The sequence below is a fragment of the Micropterus dolomieu genome, linkage group LG18 (genome assembly GCF_021292245.1).
Source record: "Micropterus dolomieu isolate WLL.071019.BEF.003 ecotype Adirondacks linkage group LG18, ASM2129224v1, whole genome shotgun sequence".
Lineage (NCBI taxonomy): Eukaryota > Metazoa > Chordata > Actinopteri > Centrarchiformes > Centrarchidae > Micropterus > Micropterus dolomieu.
This window is the reverse complement of record NC_060167.1, coordinates 27191220-27218807: the sequence shown is the minus strand read 5'-3', so window position 1 is coordinate 27218807 and position 27588 is coordinate 27191220. Positions and strand designations below refer to the sequence as shown.

Here is a 27588-nt window from a genome sequence, read left to right as displayed (position 1 = left end):
GTGAATCTATGAAAATGAGTGGGAAAGAGAGTTGCAGGTAGTGAAAACAACAAATATACACATATTAGGATTCACAGTAACCTTGTACATAGCAAGAAGGTGTGGAGTCCTTGCTACAGTAGAACACATCCATGAACTTTAAATGTAACAAACCTGTATGACTTCATCCATCTATAAAAACTGAATAAGTCATTAAATTAAAAAAATCAATGCCACATTTTATTTAGCAAAAAATGTTTAATCTCTCCTTGATGTGTGTTTATTTACAAGTAGTAAATCTGCAAAATAGGAAATAACAGAATATTTACACAATGAATGTTATCCTGCAAACGTGTGACAGTCGATTCAAGTCTGAAACTGTGTGTCTGTGTGTATTTGAGTTATTGTAATATTAAAATTCCTTTGCCAGCTGTCTGTAAATTCATTTGCTTTGCGTTTCCTTGGATTCTATGTAACTTTCATTAAAAAACAAAAACAACTACTGAATTTTCAGAATCTGAAGAAAGCAGGAAAAAAAACAACACTGAAAACAGAATGGTGCCAGGACTTGCATTTGATTCAACTAAATTACTCTGCTCACACTGTAGGCAGTGTAGTAAACTTCACTTGTTGATTTGTTCTGATTTGACAGAAACAGCATAAAAACTAAGCAACTCTCAAACTGCAGTCGGCATGTTGTTCTAAGTCAGCAGCTGATGCTTGCTTCCTCCTGATGACACCAAACACTCTTAGACAACAGACATGCTGGATACAACCTCAATAACAATAAATACAAGTCAATTATCACACCAAACTACTGTTGGCTGGGAAGGTTTTCTAAAGATGTGTCTGGACTTGCAAAGCAGGTCAATCTAAAAGGCAAACAGCCATGCAAACGATAAACAAGCCAACTCCCCCAGAAGTCATTTAATCAACCAAATTACAACCAGAGTACGACACAAATGGAGCATGAACCTGAGAATGAAGTGAGAATGTTTAAGTGTCTTTAAAAAGCCTGACACATCACCTACTGGGCACCGTCGCCTCAGTCGGTTTTTGTCTGTGTGCTTGTCCCCACTGTACATCATACTCACACTGATCATTCAAAGGACTGCTGTTAAAAGCACGGCTGGGCCCTCGCCACAGCAGTCATCTATTTCCTTGCCATGAGAGCTACAGTAAGAGCACCAAAAAGCACAAATGCAGCAAAACCTCAGCTGTATACTGAAGGAATAAAACATGTTTATAATGATTGTAAAGTGGACATATTTTTATGGAGGTTTTGCAGTAATCTCCTTTATATAGAGTTATGATGACGACTATTATTTATTGTGTATAGCCAACATGGTCAGCTGAAAAGGATACATTTCTATCCTGACATGGGCAGAGTGGTCCCTTAAGACTGTTTTTTTTTTGGCAGGTACAGAGTAAACTATCCATATGTAAGTCCCGAAAGGTATCCAGTTGAAATAGGCTCATATGTATGCAAGTTGTAGAAAGCAATGTCTCAGACATGTAAACAAAATGGCGGGTTGACATTAAATTGGGAGGTGTGCTCACTATTCTTGGATGTGAGAGAAGATTGTTTTTTTTGTTTGTTTTTTTTAAGGAACCTGGCATAAAAATGGATAGCGACAGCATTTATGATCAGCATAAAATGACAGCCCTAATGTTTGATAGAAAAACAAGGTACAAGAGTTAAAGCAGCAAGTCACATTTCCATCACAAAGACACAGATGCTCATCTGATGCAACAATTTCATTTTGATCCTTGAGATCAGGAAAATAAACCTTGAGTTCGGTCAAGTACTTCAACTTCAGGCAAACCCAAGAGAATTTTGTCTTCTGTGTACCGTAAAATGTACAATTTACATCTTGAAAATAAAAAGACAAAAAACAAAAAAACAACCTGATTACAACTAAATGGCAAACAGCTTTTGTTCATCATGAAAAAGTATACAATTTACAAATGAAAACATCAACAAAAACATTATACAGACCACAGTTTGGTTTTTCGGCAAGCAGAAAAACAAAAAATCGAAAAACATTATTTCTCACCACAAAGTCAAAAACCATGACTTCAAAAAAAAGGGAAACAAAGAAATCCTCTTAAGAGAGCAATAATAAAAAAAGCTTAAGCCACACATGGCAATAGGCTAGTTTTGAAACAAGAGCTGCAGGCGAAGGGGAGGATTACTCAGCCTTGTGCAGCTAATGAACAGGTGTCTCACCTCTCTATAGTTCTATACCCCTCCCCCATGGATAAAAAGCTAACCGTCTCAAATAGATAGGTTAGAGGTGGAGAGAAACACTCAGTATATATTTTCCTTGCCCCTCTTTTTGGGTATTAACATTGAATAAAATGAAAAATAAAAGTGGCTTTAGGCTGAAAACAGCTTTTCCCACTTTGTTTCACCACTGAGGGGCTTCGGCTAAGCTCTACCTGACCTCATTGTCGCTCCTGTAAAGATGTAAGCAGTGCCTGAGAGCACCAAGACTTTGGCTTTGCTCTAACAGGACTGTGTGTGTTTTAATTAATGACCCTTCAAGGAATGGATAACACAAACTCTGGACCCATGGAATCCGAACGGTTAGATATGGTAGCTATGTGGTATCGGGGCAAACGGGAATATTACAGGTAGTGCAATGTAGCTACTTCATTGTTTAGTCACCATTACCACGATCCACAGAACTGCCGCTTCTTGACCCTTGAAGAACAGAACCAGCCGTGGAGCCGGATACTAATGTGGCCCTGATAAAGCAACAATCCTGTGAGTATATATTTGGTTTTCTGAAACCAAAAGATTGCACTGATTGAATTAGAAACAACAGCAACTTCGTGTTATCACCATGACACCATGAACTGTGAACTCAAGAAGACAGACGACTTCGTGTGTCGCCCCACTTCCCGCCAATTTTCAACAAAGATCTTATGATGCGTCATTGCTCAAATGATTCTTTTCAGTCACTAGGCATGTTCATATTTAAAATCATACGGTTGCACATTCCATCTAACAAAATGTCTTTGCACTAAACAACATTCAAAGAAAACATGGCACAGTACGACTTTTTTGTTTCTTTTTTGTTGTTTTTTTGTCTACGCTGTTTTTTTCTTTTGTACTTGAAATATCAAATCATGTTTCATTGTCGTATTTTTTATTGTGTTTGTTAGTTTTAAATGAAAAGGAAAAACAGAAATGTTTTCTCCCTAATCTTTCTTTAAAAACGTAGCTGTATTTATATATAATATCTATATCGTCTTCATTTGTAACGTTTCTGTAAATTGTGCAAATTCAGCAGTAATACAAGTGGCGAGAGATCAGAGAGTGGGCAGTTGATTACATTTATACAAAAAAAAATTTTAATCTAACATCCTTTAAAACTGTGACACCCGTTGGAGTCACACGACCTGGAGAGCCTCTCTCCATTGGCTCATCACAAATTGGTCCATCCCGCTAATGATGCCAGATTTGGAGTTCCTTTTTGAGGCTTCCAATGTTTCTTTCCTTACCATCGCTTCATCACGACAAAACTTCGGAAATCAAAATCAAGCAAACAACAAACACCAACATCCACAATAATCAAATGCTGTCAGTTGACATGTTTCTCCATGTATGCATGTGTGAAAATGTCCGGTGTCCCAGTCTCCCACACAGACACCAGCCCACACGCCGTATGGGGCTGCAGACAAACACACACATACACATGTAAGCGTACACAGGCCCGCCCATCTCTGCCGAACCCCCCCCATTTTGCAGTATACTGCGTCAGTCCTTTTGCAGTTTGTCTGTCGTATTGTTGGGGGTTGGAGTTTTGTTTGTTGTCTGGGTGAGAGGAGCGAGGGAGAGAGACAGATGGAGAGGAGGAGTGAAGAGAAAGGAGGAGATGGAGGTGTAGGATGGTCCTCAGCTGGTCAGGGCCATTGTGTCGATGACCTGCTCCAGCTTGCTCCTCAGTCTCTGTCTCCTCGCCTGCTCGTCCCGCTCCAACGCCGACAAGATCTGAAACCAGAAAGGGGGAAGATGTCAGAGGACACCAACATACCACCTGGCTGGTTCGCACATGCTGTACATTTTCATAAAAATAATGAATAATGAACAAATGAAGGCTGGGTAAAACAAACAAACAGTGAAGGGGGTGGAATCACCTGCAGCCTACGACAACAGTCTCCTACAAGGCAAATTCAGCATAATGCACACTAATTCCATCAGTGCAACAACAGAGTCAGGCCATCTCAGCTGCTCTGAATTTCTATTTTTTTTTATTTATAAAAATGTTTTGTTCTGTTCACCTATCAATTCCAGTTTTTACACATTTCTGTTTGCTGCCAATGAAATGTAACACTTTAATGTGAAAAAAAAAAAATCAGCTTGCAGTGGAGGAAAATGATATTTGACACGAATGTTGTTGTAGAGATGGAATTAGTGTTGTGGAGTATACATACGACTGAATATATCAAGACAAACATGGAGGAAGTTTTGAGTTTGCATTAACTGGCAAGCAGGGGAAATAATATAAGCTTGCTTGTAAACAAAGGCCTGGTTCTGCCCTGGCCACTATTTAAGAATTTGCGGTACAGTCATCGGTGTGCTTTTCATGTATATTAAGTAAGTAAAATAAGTAAACATTTTCTGTTATATTAACCATTGTTTCTTGTGTTACCATGTCAAAGAGGTCTGTCCTGCTGGAAGAAAGGCGTGGCCATGGGTGGAGGACTGTTTTATCCTGTGGCCTGCCAATCAAGCCGTACGTTATATTAACCATTGTTTCTTGTGTTACCATGTCAAAGAGTCTGTTTTACTTTGCAGTAGTTGTCGTCCATTTTGTTTTCCCCTTGTGTGTAAATTGGTTTGGCCAAGCCACTATATATGTTCCCTTGTATTCAGTTAGATAAGTTTGTTAAGTTCATATTCTGTTTTTGGTATGCTGTTTTGAGTATAGTTACATTTTGTTGACCTCTTTTATAGGCCTAGTTGTTGAGTTTTTGGTTTCTAATGTTTGGTATTTTGGGGTAAATAGAAAAAAAAACACTTTTTTCAACAAAAACTCCTGACTGTTCCCTGACAGCCTCTTTCTGGAATAACCTCCAACAAACTCTCATATGACTAAAATAACACCTGTCCAAAGTAGGTAGACACAGGACCACTGCAAACATCTCTACTGTTGCTGACTGTTTTTAAAAGGTAGTTTATCTTAGACATTTAATATTTTACGGACCCAAAATATGTGAATTAGGCTTTTCTTGGAGCTAATAAATGTGGCTCAGAAGAAAGAAAATATCATGTTTTAGAGGAAATCAAATGAGTGTATAGGTGCTTCATTTTACAGATGAAAGTTGTGTATGCTTTCTTGAGCTGGTGCTGAAGGAAATAGGAAATAAGTCAACAACAAGTTTCTGTGCAAATTTGGTTTCCTAAGGATTAACAACCATGTCGGCCCATTAATCCTAATGTGATTTTTCATACTATTTTAATCTCATTCTTATTCATTAAGCAAATCTGAGATACGTAGAGCTACAACCTTTGCTTTGTAGGACATGTGAGCATTAGACCATACACAAGAATAACCTGACCAACCTTCCACTTGCAAAACATCCACAAACCTCTCTTGAAACAACTCTGACTCAAGATTGTACCAGCTTCAACAGTCCCAGGTTTCCCAACTCAGTCACACTTTGCTCAATGGTGGTTAACAACTTAGCCTGGGAGGAAATTCACATTGGCTGATCGTTTGTTCTCCAAGACGTAAACGCAAACGCTGAACCAGGCTTCAAATAACCCTTCAGATCATCATCTGAAGACACAGACTGTGTGACAACCAGAGCACAGGTTCCACAATGCGGTCTGGAGGACACTGAGGAATTTGGTGTGTAACACGCCTAATTAGTAAGATGTCATTCATACTGAGTGTCCTTAGGAATCTCACCTCATCCTTGTACTTGACAATGTAGGAGTAGATCTCATGTAGGGCCGACATGCTATTGAACTGGTTAGCGTGCAGGCGTGACTGCTCAGCCAGGTAGGCACTCATGTCCTGGTCACTGATGGCCGGCATCCTAGAGATGTCAGAGTAGTACCTGGAGGAGAAAAAAAAACACACACAGTTTAGATCTTGCCGATTTTTATTTAAAATAGCTTTAAGACACAACAAATTAAACACATATTGGCGTACCTCTCTACCCAGTTCTTATAGTTGGGGATGTCTTTAGCGTAGAGCAACTTGTTGGAAGGTGAGTCCTTCCCTAGTTTATGCTCTGATGTTGAACAGGAGTCCATGAAGGTCTGAGCCACCACAGACAAGCAGGCGTCTGTAATGCTGTTCTTATGGATGTCAAAGACAAACTGGGGGTTCTTGATCACGTTCACCCAGAACCTCAGGGGAAGACTGGAAGGATTGAGGGGATAGTGGGATGATAGAGGAAGAGTCGCACATTTAGAAGGAATTGGTACAGAGAGCATTGCAATGACCCAAATAGAAATATGAACACTGTACATTCTGCCCGCAGTACCACTGTAAAGTGTTGTATATTTACCGCCTTACACTCAACGTTATTTTTCACTATTTTTCACAATAATGAGACACAAATCAGCTACCAAATACCCCCAATGAGCCCTTTCACAAAGTGCATACACAAACTCACCAGTTGCTCTTCCAAGTATGCCGTACATCAGAGTCTGATATGGAGTGTTTGTCTGCCTGCTCGTCCAAGAAGTCAAACATGTACTTGATGGCGAGAGGCAGGGCACTTCCACGGTGAGCTGTGCTGAAGATGGTCTCGAACAGGTCATCGACAAACTTCTGGAGTGTACCCTGAGCAGGAGAACCAACATGAGCTTAGTTAGTTTGCTAAAACCATTTGAAATTTCCTTGTGCGTGCTTATAGAAGATGTATTATGATTTAATATCTCTTCTATGCTCCAATTCCAAAATGTGCTGAACCTTCTTATAACAAACTAGCCAACCTTCGGTGTATTTAGCGTAAATGTTAGCAAAATGGTACAGAATAAGTGTTCTGTACGTTTACATACCCAATAGGAATGTAAAGGTAGAGACCGCAGTTGGGTTATCACACCACATAACAGCTTCTGCTTGTATATTCCTCTTTGCTGGTGATGGTCTGGCTGTAGTTGATGGCTGTCAGTAGCAGGTGCTTGAAAATGACAGTGCTTTGCTTTTAGTACTACAACTTTCTGAGAGTTTGTGAGGGTGCTGAGTGCTCAGTGTTCTTTACAGTATTTAGGATGGGGACCAACGAGAGTTCAGCCTAAGGCTGTTCTGCAATGTTTTTTTACCACATCACACAACTTCAGAGATTCTGAATCCTCACTTATTCCTCTGAAGTTGAAACGATTTGATATTTCCCACAAGCATTCAGCGTGTTCGTTTCAGTCTTCAAGCATCCAGGCCACCTTTTACAAAACCTTATTTAAACCAGCCAGAAGTTGAATCTGCAGTTTTGGTTTTGTTCACACACCCACAAATCGGCTTCCTAAACACACAAAGCTGAGGGGCCGTAATAAATAAGAACAAATCTGCAGAGCTCCAAGTTCCTCTATTGTCTTCCTCTGGCTTGCATTTCTCAGTCAAGGTAGCATTGATGCCGTTAACCTTGCATTTTCCTACCTGGAGCTCGAACAATGAAAATCTAGAGCTAATGAGTGAAACATCGAGGAAGTGGGGGTGATCTGATTCACCAACATAGTTAGTACTTGCAAATGAGCACAAAATCTTGGCACTGTAAGTAGACTGTGTAGGCTGCTGTTGTGTGTCTGTGCTCAGAAGCTATTTGTTGATGTGTTCAGCTGGGGTCCATGTGTATTCTCTGTGTAAGGTGTGGCAGAATGACTTAAGGGAAGAGCTGTCAACGTACTGTGGAAACAAGTGCACTCCAGACACCTCTACTGTTGCTGACGTTATAATGTTAGTTTATCTTATCTATTTTTTGGACCCAAAATATGTGGATTAAGCTTTTCTTGGAGCTAATAAATGTGCATAATGATGAGTCTGGATGATTTTGTGCTGTGAAACCAAATGGTTCATTTCAAGCTTAATCTTACAGATGGAAGCTATGTATGCTTTTTTTGTGCTGGTGCTGAAGTGCAGTTTGTAGGAAATAAGGCAAAAATAAACCGACAACAAGATTCTGTGCAAATTTGGTTTCCTAAGGATTAACAACCAAGTAGGCCCATTAATCCTAATGCGATTTTTCATGCTATTTTAATCTCATTCTTATTCATTAAGCAAATCTGAGATACGTAGAGCTACAACCTTTGCTTTGTAGGACATGTGAGCATTAGACCATACACAAGAATAACCTGACCAACCTTCCACTTGTAAAACATTCACATACCTCTCTCGAAACAGCTCTGATGAAGATGCCAACATCGTAACAATTTCAACAGTCCCAGAATATAGAACAGTCCCAGGTGCAACTGCTGTTTCCCAAAACATTCTTACAGTGATTGTAACTCAATCACACTCTGCTTAATGGTGGTCAACAACTTAGTCTGGGAGGAAACACACAGACATCAATGCAAATACTGAGTCCGGCTTCAAATAACCCTTCAGATCATCATCTGAAGACACAGGCTGTGTGACAACCTCAGCACAGGTTCCACAGTGTGGTCTGGAGGACATGGAGGAATTTGGTGAATAATGATCGCAGTGGTAAGGCCTGGGCCTAAAGACCCTGAGGCCACCAACAGAGGGCCCAGTAACACCAACCAAACAACTCAATAGTCAAAAGGTCAACCTCCTAATTAAGACGCATGCACTCATTCCTGTGCATATGTGTGTCTCTGTGCGAAAGGTTATGAAAAATGTTAATGAGCTCTGAGACCACCATCAAACAAAGGTCAGGGGTAGGGGCTGCTGGTGGAAGTAGTCTACATGACAGGGATGCGGTGGAGTGGAGCGTGTGTGCGCAAATCTACTGCTTCTGGATACCTTGGTAGCTAGCAGTCGGGTCAGGTAGATCTCAGAGACCATCTTGCTCCCTCTGTCACCTTCCCTCTGGTCTGAGTGGTCGTGGTTCTTGACCAGGTGCCACAGTTTGGTGCCGCTCTCGAGGTCGGGGGTGATCATGGGTGTTCGGGAGCGCAAGCTGTCTGGACTGCTGGCTGTTCTCAGCATGCTCTCTGGAAGGAGGTGGGAGAGGAGACATGGAGGGGAGTTCAAAATAACATTAAGAAAGAACAGGCACAGGTCTTAATATCCATTTCAAAGGGAACTGCTTATAAATTAAGATACCGTTGATAAAGAACACATGAATAAGAAATCGGAGGAAGCTACAGAGAGAAACATCTTCTGTGTGAAATTAAAAGCCTTTCTGAAAGGTGACAGCTTCTTCTACTTGCATGTCACTCTTTCATTCCCGAATAAATTTGTCTGTCACTCTCTCTCCTGCTCCCTCCCTTCGTTGGACAGTGATCCCCTATTCTGTGACACGGAGCATTACGCTTTTAGTTTGAATGCTTGTCACTTTTGTGACAAAGCAGGGAAGGATTGAGAGGTTCAAAATGTCAGGGGAGAATGTGGACCAGGGAAGTACGGAGCAAGTGTGATGGGGGTGTTAGTGAGTATTTATATGTATTTCATGGTTGCAGAGCTCAGGCACAGAGCCACTGTACACCAAAGAAGGATTTAGAAAATAGAAGCGAGAGATGAAAACAGTGATAGCGAGAAACAGAGGTCCACTTCACACTTAACATTAACATGTGCCTGACGGTATCTGGGTTGTGTCTGGACATGTATTTGGCATAAAAATGCATTTCCATCAAACATATTTTAGAAAGTCAAGATAATATTTCCAAATGCTTTCCATTACAGTTTGGCCCTGCTCACATAAACAGTGCAGCATAGCCTTGTTAATCAGGCTGGTTTTTTTTTTACCTTCTCGACATCTATTTGTGTGATTTCTTGGTTGGACGCAGTAATGAGACCTTATTCATATTTACAAAGGCGCAATGTGCCTGACCTCTGATTAATGAATAAGTCTTGGATTAATCTACATGTGGATTTAAAGTATTTTTGCAATATATTAATCACCAGAAATGTGAGGTATAAAGGGGATCAGACAGATAGAAATTAAGAGAGAAGTGAGCAGCAATAAAAAGCTGGACAGTCAGCAAGGCACTAGACACTAGACACAAAACGAGCCACTCTACTTGATGTCAAACTGCTGACAGCTGTCATGCAGGTCATCCTCTGTGGGATGTATGATGGGATGCAAAAATATGAATTTATATGAACAGATTTGCCTTGATAACCAAAATTTCAGTACTACGCCACTGATTGTGTACATATTTGATTTTCTGAATAAATTCAGTTACTTTAACATATGTTAACATGTATATGTTTATAATGTCTGTAAACTGAAAGATTTAAAGAAAGGGGCAACAAGTAGTCCACTAGGTCTTAAACTCAATCCCAACTCACCTTATCCGGATGAAAAACTAGTTTGACATGGACACCAAATGAACATTAAAAGTGTCCAGTGTGTCTGATGTTTCTTCCTGTCAGCAGCATTATATTTTAACATTCAAGTCAGAAGTCATCAGAAGGCAATATAAGCATTTTGTTTTTACTGGTATATGGCTAGAAATGTGTTTGCACATATTATGAAATGAGGGCACACATACAAAACACATGCACACACCTTCTCTCGTACCGTATCTGCTGAGGGACTTAGTGAACGTGGAGGAGTTGGAGATATTGTAGGCCGAGTTCTGTTTAGGCACCAGGGCAATCACTGAGCCATCTGTCACCTGAAATAGGAATTTGAACATCAGTTTTCCCACGAAAAAATGTCCAGCAGCAAGATTATACTCCAACTACGCAAACTTTACTAGAGCACTCATTGTGTAGGTGGCTTATTTTTTAACTGTGTAACTTATTTGCAACAATGTGAATAACTGCTACATTGTTTCAATGGGCTGAAATATACCCTAAACAATGACAACCATAACACCACCTACTGTATGTACTTGAGTGGATTCGAAAGCAATGGTCATGTGCAACCAAAACAATGAATTGAGTTATTGTTCCAACGAGACCCCAGGGGTGGTGGGGATTTATGTTGTGCTTGAGCAGTGGGGTACCTGGTAGTGAGCCAGTGTGTTGAGTCTCTTCCAGTCGTTGTCTATCTTAGTGGTGACATCCTCGTCCTGGAGGATGATGCGAGCCATCCTACCCTGCCGCCATTCTGACACATACACACACACACACACACACACGAAACACAGGTAAGGTTGGGTTCATAAAGAGAGAAATGGGGCATGGATTGCATAGATACACTCATCAATAACTACTTCTCTAAACACAAAGTCAAGTTGCTGTGATTTACTAAGGATGAAGACAGCAAAGGTCATTGACTGAATAAATTAAAATGGGTAAAGTACATAATTCTTTTGTCCCTTGACTTGAATTTGTTTTAGTACAGAATAACTTCTCCTGTCTGAAGGGCCCCTTGCTGCTTCAGAGAGCCCTTGAAACGATTCCCTCTTTACCACCTTTAGTGGTGCACCTGTGCTCAGAGTGCATACTTGGCGGGTGTGCGTGGGGGTGTGTGTGTGCGCGCGTGTGTGGCAGTTCCCTCTCCTTACCCAGGTCCATATCGGAGGCCTTTGGTCTCTGGGAGTACGGTGTGCCTTTGTAAACAGCATCCAGCAGTTTCTCCTTCACCTGCGTCACCGTGTCACAGTTCAGGCTCTTCACGGTCACCTCTGGAGCGTTCTCGTTCTCTGGGTTCACACAGTGCAGCGTCTACAGACGCAGAGGTCAGGGGGCAACGGGCAGAGAACGGATTAAGATCAGGAAGTCAGCATAGACTGGAACCGTTAACTATGCATGGAGGCGTGACTCTACAATGATTTTTGACCTGCAGACCAACACTTCATACAGCACTTTAGAATCAATATTCAGCTACAGAACAATGTATATGTAGCTCTTTGTAAATGCATTTCATCAGAATTAGAGGTACTATTTGTTTCCACTTATCTGGTGTTTATGCCATAAAGGCTCAAGGGATATTTTGTAGAGATTGCAAATGTTGCAGCAACTGCAAAAAGGTCCTTGATTTAGCAAATAAAATGGACACATGAAATCAACATCAATGTACTGTATGAAGTGCATGGGTTTTGTACTATTCTCTGACACCAAATGTGTAGTCCAGCGGTCTGTGTCCACAAGTCTGTGTATGTGTACTGACCAAAGTCTTGTAGTCGATCTGCTGCCTGATGAGTTTGTCCTCGCTGAGGGAGTAGCGGGCCTCTCCAGTGATCGAGTCTATTGGTCCCTTTTCCATTTGCTGCTTCATGGCACAGTACAGCATAAAGAGAGGCTCACCAGCACACTCCTGGAAACAGGGAAAGAAGGAAGGAGGAAGTAGGAAGAGGGAGACGGGGAGATGCAAAAGGTGAGAAGAAGGTAGATAAAAAGAGAAGTACAAGGAGAGAAAGACAGATTGTTAAAATGCAAACTACGAATGCAACTGTGCAAAAACTTTACCTACACAAATGTACACAACAGCAAAAAGTGCATAGCTTTGCTGAGCAACTCTCCAATTATATTTCTAATCTTCTTTAAGCCAACCATAAGCAGAGCAGTAAAGGACGAGGCCATGGCCTGTGTTGGCTAACAGCGAGCTGAAAACTGACAGAGAACGACACACACACAGCATTTTTCTCTCACACACACCAGCCTCTCCCCTGTGTCTCTTCTTTGAGAAAAACACCCTTTGTAAATCTGTTTGTGTGTGTGTGTGTGAGCGAGCAAGAAGGAAAGGAGAGTGTGAGTGTGAGTGAGTGGCAATTGATGGAGGAGTTAATAGAAGGTTAACGACTGAGGGGTGAAAAACGCTTGGAGAAGCACTTTGGTGTGTGAGACGTGTCAACCGGGCAACGAGCACTGGGATGTTGGGCCCCTGTCGCTCTCTTTCCACCTCTTTTTATTCACTCACTTGTTCTGCTGGCCTGCCAGCTAAGCACTGCCTGCTTGTACTACTTTTTTGGTTTCTTTTAAAAGGATCATTCTGGTTACTATTGCCGGCTATGTCTTTCTATTTGCAATAATAACACTCACCGAGGAATGCAGCAACATTGGTATAAAAAAAAAAAAAAAAAGTCAGACGCAGTAAGAAACGGGAGCAGTCAGACAATCAGGCAGGTTTTAAACAAACCCCCAGGTTAGCAAAATGCATATGAATGAGAAAACGAAGGTGAACAATAGAATTATCACCCAAACTGTTCATTGTAAACATCCATCACATTTTACAGACCCTACATACTATGGTTGTACACGCACAGTTTTCCTGTGCAAGGAGGAATTATCACTGACAGTTGGGTTGGGTTCACTTTCAGTTTTACCTCCAACTTAGTTTAGATCAGTGGTTCTCAACCTGAAGGCCAGGGGTTGCTAGATAAATCTGAGGTAGTACAACATATTTCTGCTATACAGATAATTTTTATACTTAAAAAGAAAACCCAAACACAATCAAGGTCTATTTAGAAGCAATTTCTGGAACTCTTGACAGCATCTCCTGGTTTTCCTCAGTGGAAACTTGTATAAATGTATAGATGCTCAGAATTTACTCACATTCCTCTAATCGTTGAATTTCATGGCAAAATATTCAAAAATTTCACATCTTCAAGCCTCTTTTCAAATCAAAGTCTGAAAAGGCAACATCACGTTTTGGTTAAACTACTGGTAACTCACAGACGTGCAACTTGAAACAAGGGCCCACGACAAGATATTTAAAAGGTTGGGATACACACCGCGTTGTTTGTTTAACTCATTGTGGCGATGCCGCAGAGTTATTAGATCTCATCAGGTACTGTGGTGCATACAACATAATCGAACGGTTGCACATTACTCACATCACAATACATTTCTAAATGTTCGCGGTCTTACAATCATACTCAAATTCATGCTGTTCAACCAATGATTCCTTCCATTTCCTAACTGTCCTTTAAAGCTTCGACATGCAACTTTGTGCCTTGAGGCAGAGGACGTGCATTGCAAGTTCTGTCCTGCGCCCTTCAGCAGGACATGTTCATGTATCAACACGTGTCAGTCATCTTAGTGAGCTGTCAGATGAACTCTGTGGGATAATCTAGCACTGCCCGCTACCTATGGAGAAAACACAGAACACCGGCTGACGTCCTCTGTCTAACAGCATACTAACCAGCTTTGTGCTGCATTATCAGCCCCTCAGATGGCACCAGTGTGGAAAAGCAATACTGATACTCAATGTTCTTGAGAGCGTGATGTCTGATATACATTTAGCTTTGCTGTACTGTGTTTCTCACTTCAGTGTCCTGCTGCCACTATTATAATACATTTTTTCATTAATTTAAATATATTATAACAACATCATCTTCATACAGCATCATAAAGCAACACACAGCATTCTGGAGCAATAATAAGAGTACCTGCCCTCTCTCAAACAAGCCAAGCACAGAAGGACAAGTGAACCCTTAGAACTGGGTAATAGATAAAAGGTTTTCTTACTCCTGCTCCCTTTTGTAAGTAAAAGCTTCATCTATTTACTCCCTTTGAACAACTACTTGACCTTTACCCATCTCTATTCACACCTGGCTGAACCTTGAAATTGTTCCAGGCCTTTCTTTTATGTGACCCCAGAAAAACTCAGGAGAGAGAGAAGCGCTGTACTGCAGAGGTTAGATAAAAGCTAGGTTGGTAACCTTGCTTCTAGCTACAGCTAGTCTTTGCTTCAGTACTAATTTTTACCCAATTCCTTTTCCCTCTCTCACTTTACCTTGCACTTAGTTCCGTTTCTCACTTTAAAACTTTTAAATTTGTAACATTTCACCTCTCAACCATCCATATCCACTTCAGACCATTTTCTCTCTACATTCTTCTGCCCTTTCCCTGTTGTCTTTGTCTTGTCTGAAGTTCATAAACACAGCTGTCGTAAAAAGATCCCCTACAGCTTCCCTGGTAACCCACTCCACTGTCTCTGAACCCAACTCTGGCTGTCCAGTCTCTCATTTGGAGCCAAAACACACACATGCATGCACACACAAAATTGACACACTGACACACACACAGATGCTAACTGGGACCCCCAGGGGCTTGGCTAGTTCGCTGTCCATCGTGCCTGTCCTGGCGGGGGTTTAAGGCCCTGCTGCTAACTGATTAGCTGCAGTGATGTCTGAATGTAGAGAATGCATGTGTGGAAACATGAATTTAGCACAGTTTAAGGCTCAATAATTCCCTCTGATTCCATATCACAGGGAGAGGAATTTAAAAAGAGAAAGAAAACATACAGACAGACAGACAGAGAAATGAGAGAACGCATTTGTGTAAGATCTCTGGCTTCCTCTTTTGCTAAGCCCCAAAGCTCTGAAGGGGGATACAAACACAGAAGCATGCATACAGGCGCACACACACACACACACACGTTCCTGGATGTAAAAGAATCCAGCGAGGGACACAAAGAGAGGTAGGGTTAGTGCGACAGGCTACGGCGATCACAACAACATGACCAGCTGTGTCTGAACAGCGCTTCAGATTTCAGATTTCTCAGTTTGGAGACAGGAGAATTTACCACATGAAAGAGGTAAGGGATAGGTAGCCTGCTGCCTTATCTAACGCTGCAGCTGTGAATGTGGGTGTGTGTGTGTGTGTGTTAGTGAGGCATTATTCTATTCTTAAACAGCAGCAGTATTAGTATTGCTTCAAAAGTTGTGGGTGTGTGACAGACAATTTTACCTTGAGGAACTTGTAAAGCAGGAAGGTGAACCAGTTGGTGAGCATCTTCTCAGCGACTGACTCCGTCCTGAGAGAGAGATGAAAGGAAGGGGAAGAGAAGGGAGGAGGTAAAGGGGTGAGGGTGAGAGGGAAAGAACAGAAAAATAAATTTAGAGAGTAACAGTGAAATGATGGGAGTACAGAGTAAGAGAGAAAGAAAAACATAAATGAGCAGCGCATAAACCTCTGCACAAGACACTGGGAGGTTTTGGAATCATCCCAAAACCGCTCGTCCCTGTTTCAACAAGCACACCCAAACAAGCCCCCCCTCCGGCTACGATCTGTGGGCATAAACCAACACTTTCATCACGGGGGGAAAAGGCATTTAAGACACGCTTGCACATCAAAGAGAACACACGGCATTATCAGTCGTCGTGCGGTTAGCTTTCAAACAACTGAGCCCTTTCCCTTGCTTTCCCCCAATCCCCCCACCCTCACACGCAAACAAATTAACTTGCCAAAATAAAACCCCTCCATTTCTTTCAGTTACATGCCCCTCCAACCCCCCCACCCCCGCCCCAACCCCAAGCAAACCCACTCGTCTTCATTAAAAATACAGCAATTAGTCTAATTCGCTAACTTCTCTCGTTAATCACAAACCTGCCGTGTAATGAGGGGAACCTCTGCACGTGCACGCTCTCGAGCAGACACACGTGAACAACGGGCGAGTGAAAACAGAGCAATTAAAAGGCATTGTAATTACGGACTTATTGCATCTAATTTGTTAAACAGCTGAAAGGGAGACCAGCACTAAAGGTATGTGGTGTGGGGAAAGCAGTGGATTATTTCTCCCTCTCTGTCATCGTCCTAAGATTTGCCTCCTTGCTTTCCACCATTCTTCCTTTTCATATTAGAGAGAAACAGGAAGACTGCCTAATTATCCATTCCTTGTTTTCTTTGCTGGGTTACTGGGTTGTCTAACTGGGCCACGTTCCCACATTTCTAGCAAATATGACTCTTTTTGTCATTAACAAGGTATAAGGTGCAAAAAGGTGAAGAAAAGTACGTTCTGTTGACAGCACAGGAAAATATTCTCTTGTCAACTTTGCACATGAAATTCAGCTTTTTTTCATGACAATTGAGGAATTGTAAGGGAATAAGGGAAACACAGGAAACTAGGCCAATGTGCTAGTGAAACCAGTGAAGGCCTGTAGCAGGAACGAGACGTGAACTCCTACGCTTCCGCAAGCCTCTCCGTTTGACTGTTGAGTGTTTGATGTATGTGGTGCAGTTGTTTCTTTTTTTTCATGGCTGTCAGCAAAATATAGCAGATGAAAGATGAGACAACAGGGAACGGAGGGGATAGAGGACGATTGGATCCGAATACACCTGGACAGAACACGCTTTTGGGCATGTCAAGACACGATAGTGGGCGACTTCTAACATCCTCTCATTCAGGGAAGCGACGTCCCTGCACGCATGGTTCCAAAACTTTTTAAACATGTGCTACAAGAGGAGGTATTGATGCAGCTTTCCTGGCCACACACAATGAGTATGAGCCTATAATGAACAAGTCAAACAAAATGCACCCAACGCAAGAGCATTATTTTACCACAGGGGATAAAAACATTAAGTTTTTTTTCCTGTGCTTTACTGTGTGTATTCGTAAAATTAAAAATAAAAGCCTTAAGTCTATCTATTGCAGGAAAAAGACCAAAACAGGGTGAACATGTGTAATAATTGCCTAGCTTATTAACGCCGGCTCCCGGGGCTAGTGTAGTTAGCAGGGACAGTGTGTTGTGACCGTACGCCCCAAGAGGGGATTGGAAAAGGCTTCACACAGGCACACTGGCTGAGAGTCATTTATTTGATTAGATTTTTAATTAAATATCTCTCAGAGGAGAAGGAGGAGAGGAAAAAAAACATAACTTTTTATCATTTAATGTCTAATTCCAATTTATTTGGAGACAGGCCATTTCTCTAATTGTGTCTTTCCTTAAATACGTGTATCTTTTTATGCCCGACTGTCTGCAGTAGCTCGTTTTCCCTTCTCTTCCTCCCTCTGCCTATCTACTCTCTCTCCATATTGCACCTTTCTAGTGTCCTACAGCCTTTCTATTCTTGCCTCCTCTTCTCTCCCCCATGTTTCTCCTTCCATCAATTTGCCTCCAGCCAAAGTCTCCCTCTAGACATTTTGCCCTCTCTGTCAATCACCATCTCCCTTCCTCCACTCCATCCACCTTTCTCTCACTGCCTCTTTCACCTGCTATTCTTTCCCTCCTCTGTTGCTCATCTCCCCCTTTTCCCCTTTACCAATCCTTTCTCTCTCTCGATCCAACACACCCTGCCATCCCTCTCTACCTTCCTCACCGTGTGTGAGAGAGAGGAGAGAGTGGTCTGTCTGACTGCGGCTCCATTGGGAGTGTGTGTGCGCTCAGGGGTGTAATCTTCTCTGACAGGGACAGGGTTGAGAGTTGGAGACAAGGTAACATCACATAGGCCTCCAAAAGCTGCAGTCCCTATCCACTGCCTTACTGCTCCATAACGAATCCCTCGACATCGTCATCATCAATTTCAGAATCATAATGAGAATATCTACCTGCTTGGTTTTACATGTGCATTACCACTGCCATGACAATAGGAGGGTAAGAAGAAAATAGGGAACAATAACGAGTAACAAAACTTTGTCGTTTTTCTTTTCTGAAGACTAAATGATCAAGGTGCCCATTTTCAGTAGGGTGCCTCTTCTCAAGGACGCCCTAAACCTGTAGTTTGATAAACAAAGGGACGTAACCTCAAACTTCAACCCCCAGTGGGGAAACTATCTGTGCATGTGTGACATGTTTTTTTGCGGACTCCAGGCCAGTTTCAAATCCTCTCTCTCCCTCCCTGTTTTCGTACCTCCTGAGTAAGAGCTTCGGGTGGTTCTTGCTCTCCAGGTTTTTGTCGATGAGGTCAGACAGGAGCTGTTTGAGGACGCCTGTGGCGTACTCCATCTCCCCCTGCAGTGCCGTCATGATGAGGGAGGCCACGTTGCCCCGGTCTCGCATGGAGAAGGACCGCTGGGCCTCCAAGGTGCGGATGAAGGTCAGCAGGAAGTGCTTTTTAGTCAGCAGCTGGCCGAACAATGTCAGGGCTTTCTCCACGTTAGCAGGGACCTAGAGAGGAGGGGACGGAGGTGATGATGGAGAGCATTGTGAGGATAGGGATGGAGGGAAAGCAGCCATTGGTTGGACATAGGGGAAGGAAAACAATTGAAGATGGGCAGTGAAGGAAGGACGGAATGAAAGTAGGTTAAAAGGAAGCAGGAAAATAGGTGGAAGGGAAGAATGCAAGGGAGTCGTGGAAAGTTATAAGGAGGGAAGACGGAAAAGAGAGGGGTGAAATGAAGGAGGAATGAGAGAAAAGGTGCAATAAAGGGAAAATGAAGAATGTTAGATGTAGGGAGATATAGAGAAGAGTGAAGAGTGGAGGTGAATAAAGAGGGTGAGAGTAGGGTGAAGAGGGGGATGTGGAGAATTGGTTGTGAGTTACAGTTGAGAAATGGATTAATGAGTATGTGTGAGAATGAGGAATGTCAGATCATGTGTACATTGACAAAAGAGCTACATGTGTGCACACACACACACACATTCAATACAATTTATTTATCATACATACAGGGAAAATTAGCCTCTGGAGGCATCCATAAAATGAGGCTTTCATGGTTTGCAGTCTTGTTTGCCCAAATTGTCCAAATGTCTGCCCCCCTCCCAGTTCTCTCTCCCTCTCCCTCTACCACCCCTTCAGGGATTCTCTTCTTGTCTCAAGGCAACGGACAGGCCTCCCCCTCTGAGGGATAGGAACAGAGGTTTGAAGTGAGAATGTGAGCTTCATGCTGTAATAAGAAATTGATCTGCCTGCTAGCGCACTACTGTGGCCTGTGATTGCCTGGGCCATACAAATGAAAATCCAATGTCGCGCTGCACTATCCCCTTGGAATACAGTTGATAGGAAGAGCAGATACCGAATGTCTCAAAGTCCCCCTGGCCCTGCAGCTGCCACCTTACATGCATGTCAGCGGAGAGCAAGTGTGCATTTCCATGTGATGTATGTGTGTGAGTCTAATGTATACGGAGAAATGATGGAAGCACGTGCGCATGCAGCGTTACAGTGTCCACACAGCCGAGGTTCATGTGAGTGATAGAGTGTTCCCTCTTCAGAAGGGAGCACTAGTGGAGGGGGAGAGTGTTTTATTGAACACTGCTTTTCAGGAGCCTCAAACAGGCTTGGTCCTGTAGAGGCAATCTATCACTTGTACCAAGACTTAGTGGAGCTCAGGCATTGCTCACTACCCAAAAAAGAACCTTCCCTTCACTGTATTACATCAAACTGGAGATAGCCCTGAGCCTCAACCCCTTGACTCCGAAGTTAAAAGTTTGGTGGACGTTTTACTTGTATTACCTGCTGTATCACAACATTCTCCATAACTCACAAATTGCATTTTATTAATTGTTATAATTACTGCTGTTATATTTTCTACTGTTTTGGTGTCAATGTGCAGGAGAAAATACTAGCCTACTAAGTCGTATACTGATCAAACAGAAGTATAGATAGAGCACAGCTGCAAGCAGCGTTGGGCGGGCCCTCGCATGTGTAGTGTGGTGAGGTGTGAGACGGACGTGTTGCAGATTCTGGAGCTCTGCCGGTGCAGCTGTGAATTTGCCACGCGCTTCGGACGATGCACAAAGATGTTAATCATCACATCCTGTGTCCCCTTTGTGGCACTACATAGCACTTGGTGCTATGACTATAACTGAATATTGGCATGTAGATGTTTTTGTGGCATGACTGTTATCAAGCATGTAAAGTTTGGTGCACATGTGAGCACACTGAAGTCACAACAATTTCCTCTTTCATGGCGAATCATCGATTTTGGATGCCACGCCACGGGCACGCTGTTTCCCGAAAACTCACCATTTATACAACTTTTAATTGTCAATGGCTTTAGATTAGACAGGGAAAATCTGAAGTCTGTCAGACTAATTCTCTAGGACGAGTTTGTTAAAGTATGGAGCGTATAAATCATCCAAAAATGACTGTTAAATTCAAAATGGCTGACTTCCTGTTGGGTTCAGGCCATCTACATGTAGGTAAAATGTGCCGCGGGGGTTGCTTTGTTGAATGTCTCTTCCTGTTGCCATTAGGTGGCGCTATGCATATGGGTGAATGTTGTCGTGTACATGTGCTCAGGGCGGGATTCTTATCAAACGTGTAAAATTTGGTACAGATTTGATCATGTACATTCAAGTTACAACAATTTCCTGTGTCATGGCTTGTGTCAAGAGCTTAACTTTGCAGCCATACCACCGCCACACCATCAACTACAGACTCACAAGTTTTACGACATGGCTTCACCAATGTGTTAAAGCTGATATGTCCAACCTGCTAGGAGTAGTATATAACAGCGTCATTTCCTGTTGCCAGCAGGTGGCGCTATGACTTTGAGTGAATATTGGCATATAGATGTGTTCTCTTGTTATACATGTAAACTTTGGTGCAGATGTGAGCATGTATACTGAAGTTATAACAACTTCCTGTTTCATGGCGAATCATCGATTTTAGACAGCACGCCACAGGCAAACTGGTTATAACCGGTTGTACAACTTTTAATCTGAAAAACTTGCAGAACAAGATTCTTCACTTCATTTACACTTTTTCTTCCAAGCACACACACTTTCTGAATAAAAAAAATAAAACACTCAACACTCAAATGCAAAATGTTGTTTCTTTGTCCTTGCTTAAAATGTCTTCTTCAAATAGACCACTTCTAATTATATACCTAACACATACACACACAGAACAACTTTCATTCATTCAGTGTGTGTTTGTGTGTGTGGAGCGCTCACTACTGACCCGTACCTCCATCTCCTTGAGAACAGGGTGGTCCTCTATCCCAGGAAAGAGGACCCTCATGGCGTAGGTGCGGTAGTCCAGGAAGGGGATTCCTGCTCCGTCCAGCTCCTGAGTGAGTTCATGGATGTCTGTCTGCAGCTCCGCAAAGGCTGCACGAATGACAAAAGAATGGTCACAAAGATATCATGAAAGTTGTCTTACAATAAGTTTCAATTTTTGTTTCAGGTGACAAAACAGATTTCTGAGAATGCAGACTGGAATTTAACTCGAATGACATATCTTTTTTTTTTTTTTTTTTTTACAGTTATAATCTTCATGGTTGATTTCTTTTTGGTGACACCTTAGGTAATAATCAGTCTTCAGTTTGGCATTCTGACAGCAGCGGCCCAACATAAAACACTAGAAAAGACAAGGCCTGTTTTACTTGCTCTAGTATGTATTTATCCCAAACAGTAAACATTTTCTTGGAGAACAGACTGAAACACTATTGTTTGAAATTTAACTGGCAAAAGTAAGAAGCAAAGAAACATTCATTTGGATGCAGAAGTTGGGAATTAAAAGTGGTCATTACCGGCTAAAACACAATTTTTAAGTTATGTTCTCAAGTGATTATTTTTCTTCCCAGAAGATGGGGAAGCATTTGTAAATTAAGACTTCAAACATTAAAGTGCAAATGAGAAGAATGAATGGAAAAGCTCTGGCCACAGACTTCAAACTTCAAATTCCAGAGCCAGTATTTATGTTAACACTAACTATTCATGCCTCAATGAATCCTCAATCTGATTCTCAGCAACAGCATGTTTTAGAGGAAAAAATTGCAACACAAGTGAAACTGAGGGACAAGTGGAGGCGTGAGGAGGTGTAGCAGTGAAAAGCAGCATTATGTGATCGCTCTTTGCTGAGGGCAGAGGGAAAGATGGAAGGAAGGAGGAGAGGGAGGATAGAGGAAAGTGTTGTGGTACTTGGTGGCTGGAGGGGAGTTCAGGATGGAATTGCACACAGGAACATGAGCACTGTGAGTACACACACATTACACGCTGCCACCTCACACTTTTCCTGTCTTGCCCCACAGCTGAACACATAACCTAGTGCCCAGATGATTTATGTGAGTGCATGTGTCAATGTTTTTACACATTTTCCATTCCCAGCGAATGCGCGTGTGTGTGTTCTGACCCTGTTCTGTATACTCCAGTGGCTTCGTAAGTCACATCTAGAGGGAACAAATGGGATCACATCCATTTTCTCACTCCCATCACATACAACAGTGCATATACAGGAGCTAATGCTTTCAACGGACTGCCTTAATTCTATTTTATAAATATAAAACTCCCTTGAGGAGAAAATATACAGCTATATGGTTCCATTAATGCGACTGTGTGTGTGTGCGTGCGCGCACGTGTATATGTGTGTGTGCGTGTGTGTGTGTGCCCTTTAGCGTCATCCAAAATACACCAACACATGGATACACAACCTAAACAAATAACGAACCGGAGCCCAGACTAACAGATGGCTCGTGTCACCCTATCCCTCTCATCCTATCTCTCTTTTTCTCCCTCTTTCTTTCCTTCAAAGTAACATCTTAGAGGTCACCTCTCTCTCCCTTGTGGTTGCCTCTCCTCTGCTATATCCCTCCATCGTTCAGTTTTTTTTTCTCTTGCCGGTTCCCTCGTGCCATCCATCTCTCTCTGCATCTCTAATTGGCCTCTTTTTTGCTACCCTGCCCCATCTCTTTTCTCCATCTCTTTTCTTTCATCTGTATTTAAAGTCAGTTGTTTTGCTTGTCTGCTACATTTCTCTTTCTTGAAAAGAAATCTAAGTGGTTCACTCTACCTTCCTGCTATCCAACCCTTACCTTCCTTCTATTTTCCCCAAATATTCCAATCACTTCCTTTCTTTTCACTCCATGTGGTCCTGCTATTTGTCCACCCATCCCCTTCTGCAACCAAATATTAATCTAGCGTCATCTTTCTCCCTTCGCCTCCCGATATCTTCATATCCAACATCCTTCTCTCTCTACATTTTTAAGTTCTTTCTCTAGTACTATCTGCCTCTCTTATAGTTTTTCCCTCTCTCTCATAATCTTCCTATCCATCTCTTCTTCAGTGCTCACCTCTCCTTCTTTTCTCCTTTCCCAAAATGTACACCTTATTTATCTCCCTCACTCCGTCCCCCTCCTTCCATCCATCCTGTTGTCGTCTTCCAGACAGTGGTGACAGCAGGGGACAGACAGGGTCAGGGCACCTGGACTCACCCAGCCAATCACTGTTTGAACTACTGTGTGAGTTTGCGTGTGTGTGATTGCAGGTAGTTGCAAAAGAGCAGGACCTGAAGACTTGAGTGTCAGGAGGAGTGGTGTGAAGTGCACAAACTCTTGGAAAAAAACAAAAACACGCAGAGCCATCCCCTGAGCAGAGCAGTTAAAGGTACAATGTGTAATTCCTGGCCACGGGCTAAAAACAGATAGGGGGCAGCATATCACCTACTTCCACCCTCCTCCTCCCCCTCTACCTCCATGTTTACAGTAAATCTGTGCTATGGCGTCGTCAAGATATTCTCCTTCTAGTGATCCAGTTAAGACAGGGTACCTTTGTAAATAATTTATTCTGCTACTTAGCAAGATTAAATCTTACCAACAGCAACGTTTCAATGTTAGCACCGAACAAATAGTGCACTATCATTGCTCAGTTAGTTAGCAGACTATGTAACGGTGTTATGTGCTATGTTTTCTTCAGTTAGTGTTAAGAATGTTGGCGACGATTTCATTCCCAGTCTGCCCAGTCAGGGACAGGAATGTTCAAGTGGTGGCAGGAGACAAAAAACGTAGAAAAGATATATCGGAGGAAGCAGAGGTCGGGGAGCGCCAGGGAGAGCAGCTCGTGTGGCAGCATTTAGAGCTAACCTTGAGCAATGAAGGTTACTTCGTCATTTCATGTTGGACTAGGGGCACACTGGACACAACAGTGACTCACTATCGCCTCTAGAGGTAAGTGGTACTACAACACAGGACGGGCCCGGGCTAGTGGGTTAGCATGCTCGTCTTTGACATGACATCAGAACTGTTACTTCTTCACATCCCGTTGATCATGTTTGTTAATTTTTTAAATGTGTTCAACCAAAATTCTGGCCAAATCTTAGACATTGTGCCTTGTTACAATCTAGGTGCATGGAATTTGAAAGACATGGGCATTTACCATCAGACTATATTTCTATTTCACTTTAAATTATTCCTTCAGCTTAACATTGTGTTCATGTTAGGCAAGATTTGTTGGGAGGGGGAATAGTAATGTTTGCCTAACTAGTCAATAACAACTGACTAGTATGATTTCTGTAAATCCATTTATAACTACCTGTACAGCTGTGTCAATCTCGAAGACGGTCTAACAAAAGACGAGGTACATTATAGCAAGTGTGGGAACAAGCCATTTTGAAGCTATTGTTACATTAATTCTGACCAACTCCATCTTTATTGAAGTGCACACTTTATTCTGATGTAAACCCAAACCTGCAGATCATCTTTGCAAGCCCATACTAATAACTATAGTAAACTTACTGTTACCGTTATATTTTAGGTTTATTATAGCAGTGCAACAAGTGAAGTGATCTCTAAAGCAAATGTATTCTGCTGATCATGGTTATCAGTATTCTCCTTCTCTTTCTCCCCATCTGCTTCTCTCTCTCTCTTGCCAGACAAACCAGTAGCAGCATCAGTAGGCTCTCACTGGATCAATGCTGTCTCCTGCCAAATGAATATATGCTAATGTACTGCTGCGCAAGTCCCTCTCTCTAACCCCCCCCCCACCACCACCACTTCAGTCGTTGCCAAACCCCTCCCTCCTTACTATCCCTCACTTCCCCACCTCTGTGCCCTGTATCTATCTAACCTCCATCTCTCCCTCCCTCTCTCAGTGTGGATGGTAGTGAGGCCAGCCAGGCGGCTCTCTCATGGGGTGGAGAGCCAACATCTGGTGGCTGGCTCAGATCAAAGTACTCCTCTGGAAACACACCAACATCCATGCACACACACACCGCTGCCACCTAACAGCAGGGGGACAGTTGGCAGTAAGAGGGAGGGAGAAATAGAGAGTGAAGGAGAAGGTATAGAGCAAAATGGATAGGACTACTGAATGGGAGTTGTGCAGCTTCTGAAGTAAGCTGCAGCGAGGGAGAGATTTACAGAAAGCTATTTGGGGACATGGGAGGTATTTGGGGAGAAAGATGAAATGAAGCTAGGAGAACACAGGCATTATGAAAGTACCTTTTGAGGTAGAGTCACAACCCTCTTATAACCAGATTGTGCCCAAACTCACCTTCCTTGCACTCAAGGGCCACCCTGGACTCCAGGTTGTCCATCTGCAGTTGCAGCCGTTTGAGGGTGCGGTCGGCATCCCGCGACTTCCTCTTGTAAGCGATCAGTACCGCAATGATAACCAGCAGGAGGAGGCCGCCGCCGCCTCCGATACCGATGATGGCAGGCAGGGTGAGCAGGCTGTCTGAGTAGATCTGCAAGGTCCCCGGTGAGTATTCAAAGCCACCAACACGCACCTAGTAGACGGACACAAACAAAAAACTTACACTCTGTTGTTTGTTTAGCAGAAAATAAATTAGCTGCTGCTAACAACATTAGAGCTGTGTGCTATGTATGATGTGAAAATCATACAGAAACCTTATTTTGGCATTTTTGACAGTTCCACATGATGGTAATTTTAGAATTACACCGATCCACAACCACTATAGCATAATGATTAAAAAATATGCAAGGTGCCAATGCTAAATCCCACATTGCATTTATACTGGCAAACCAAACTGTGCCGAGTTGGGCCAAGTGGAGGCCAAAACTCCTCAAAACCCTTTATATCTGAGTTGGGGGAGGAAACATCTGTGCTCCAGGGCTGTCTTTGGAACCGGTAAAACACATACAAGCATTCGCACTCACCCATATGACTTTCAACCATATCACATCAAAACAGTTCTGGCTTGTTGAAAATGTCGGGATGTCCCTCCCCCCTCAAATCTTTTTTTCCCTTCAATTCCATCTTTAAATGGCTTACGTCTATGAAATACCAAATGGAGGAGGGTAAAAATAGACACAGACCTCTCACGCCCACTAGCCATTTTTGGTCTCTATTGAATATCAATACTGTTGAAATCCCAAGGAGGATGCCAGACAAACGAGACCGATCAAAAGCCTCTAAGACATAAATACAGTCCCAAACACCGCCAAACAGTATAAGAGACGGGATGTGTGTATCCGTGTGCGTGCAGCTATATGAATGGGGAAGAGAAATCTAGAGTAATTGAAGAGATTTAGGTCTGATGGATGGGGAAGAAAGAATGAGATGAATGAATGAAAAGGCAGGAAGTGGATTGACATAAAGAAGGAGGATGAATAGAACAGCGGAAACAGTGCAAACAGATAGAGACGGGCTGAGAGACTGAAAGAAATGTGAAATGCAGTTGCTCCTGAGGTGGCAAGAAATAAAATCAAGAGGAATGATAAAATACAGGTACTTAAGATAGAAAAATGTAATTTAGGAATGGTGCTCATTTTCATGTTTTGTATGGCTGTATCCAAACCCCTTAACCCTGGATGGTACCATGGCTTTGCTGCGTGTGTGACAAATCAAGTGAATATAATGAAGAAAGACACATCACATGATGGGCAAATACTCAGCAACAGTAATATAGAAAGTATGAAAGTTTTGCTCACTGTGACTTTGTGTTCTCCGGTCAGGTTGGGCCATTCGCACAGCAGCTGGCTCTCAGACAGGGTGAGAACGCAGGGCGTCTCCCCGATCAGCACCGTGTAGTTCAGCTTAGCGTTTCCTGGGGCTGCAGGAATTAGGTTACGGCCCTGGAAACAGACACACACATCATGCATCGGTTAGTTACATAAGGACTAAGTCTGAGGTGGTCTGCAGAAATAGAGAAATAATGATAAATGCAAAATGATTCATTCCAACTTTGACATTTATGATGTCAAAAGAAATCTTGTTTCAGATTGGTT

At 42.5% G+C, this 27588-nt stretch overlaps 1 protein-coding gene across 6 annotated transcripts in view; it reads right to left on the bottom strand.

Moving 5' to 3' along the window:
* Window positions 1-217: 217 nt before the first annotated feature.
* The window catches only part of plxna1b (plexin A1b), a 200039-nt gene continuing 172668 nt past the window's right edge, over window positions 218-27588 (bottom strand). For 3 of the 6 annotated variants that reach the window (XM_046029350.1, XM_046029351.1, XM_046029352.1), the window contains exons 19-32: window positions 27292-27435; window positions 25892-26126; window positions 21585-21733; window positions 18591-18847; window positions 15711-15777; window positions 12187-12333; window positions 11582-11741; window positions 11078-11181; window positions 10636-10744; window positions 8925-9115; window positions 6619-6788; window positions 6150-6362; window positions 5904-6054; window positions 218-3979 (exon numbers count right to left, since the gene is read on the bottom strand). In XM_046029350.1, the coding sequence (XP_045885306.1) occupies window positions 3884-3979; window positions 5904-6054; window positions 6150-6362; window positions 6619-6788; window positions 8925-9115; window positions 10636-10744; window positions 11078-11181; window positions 11582-11741; window positions 12187-12333; window positions 15711-15777; window positions 18591-18847; window positions 21585-21733; window positions 25892-26126; window positions 27292-27435 (2193 nt within the window). In that variant the 3' untranslated portion in view covers window positions 218-3883. The remainder of the gene's footprint in view (window positions 3980-5903; window positions 6055-6149; window positions 6363-6618; window positions 6789-8924; window positions 9116-10635; window positions 10745-11077; window positions 11182-11581; window positions 11742-12186; window positions 12334-15710; window positions 15778-18590; window positions 18848-21584; window positions 21734-25891; window positions 26127-27291; window positions 27436-27588) is intronic. The other 3 variants (XM_046029354.1, XM_046029353.1, XM_046029355.1) reach the window with 3 other exon arrangements.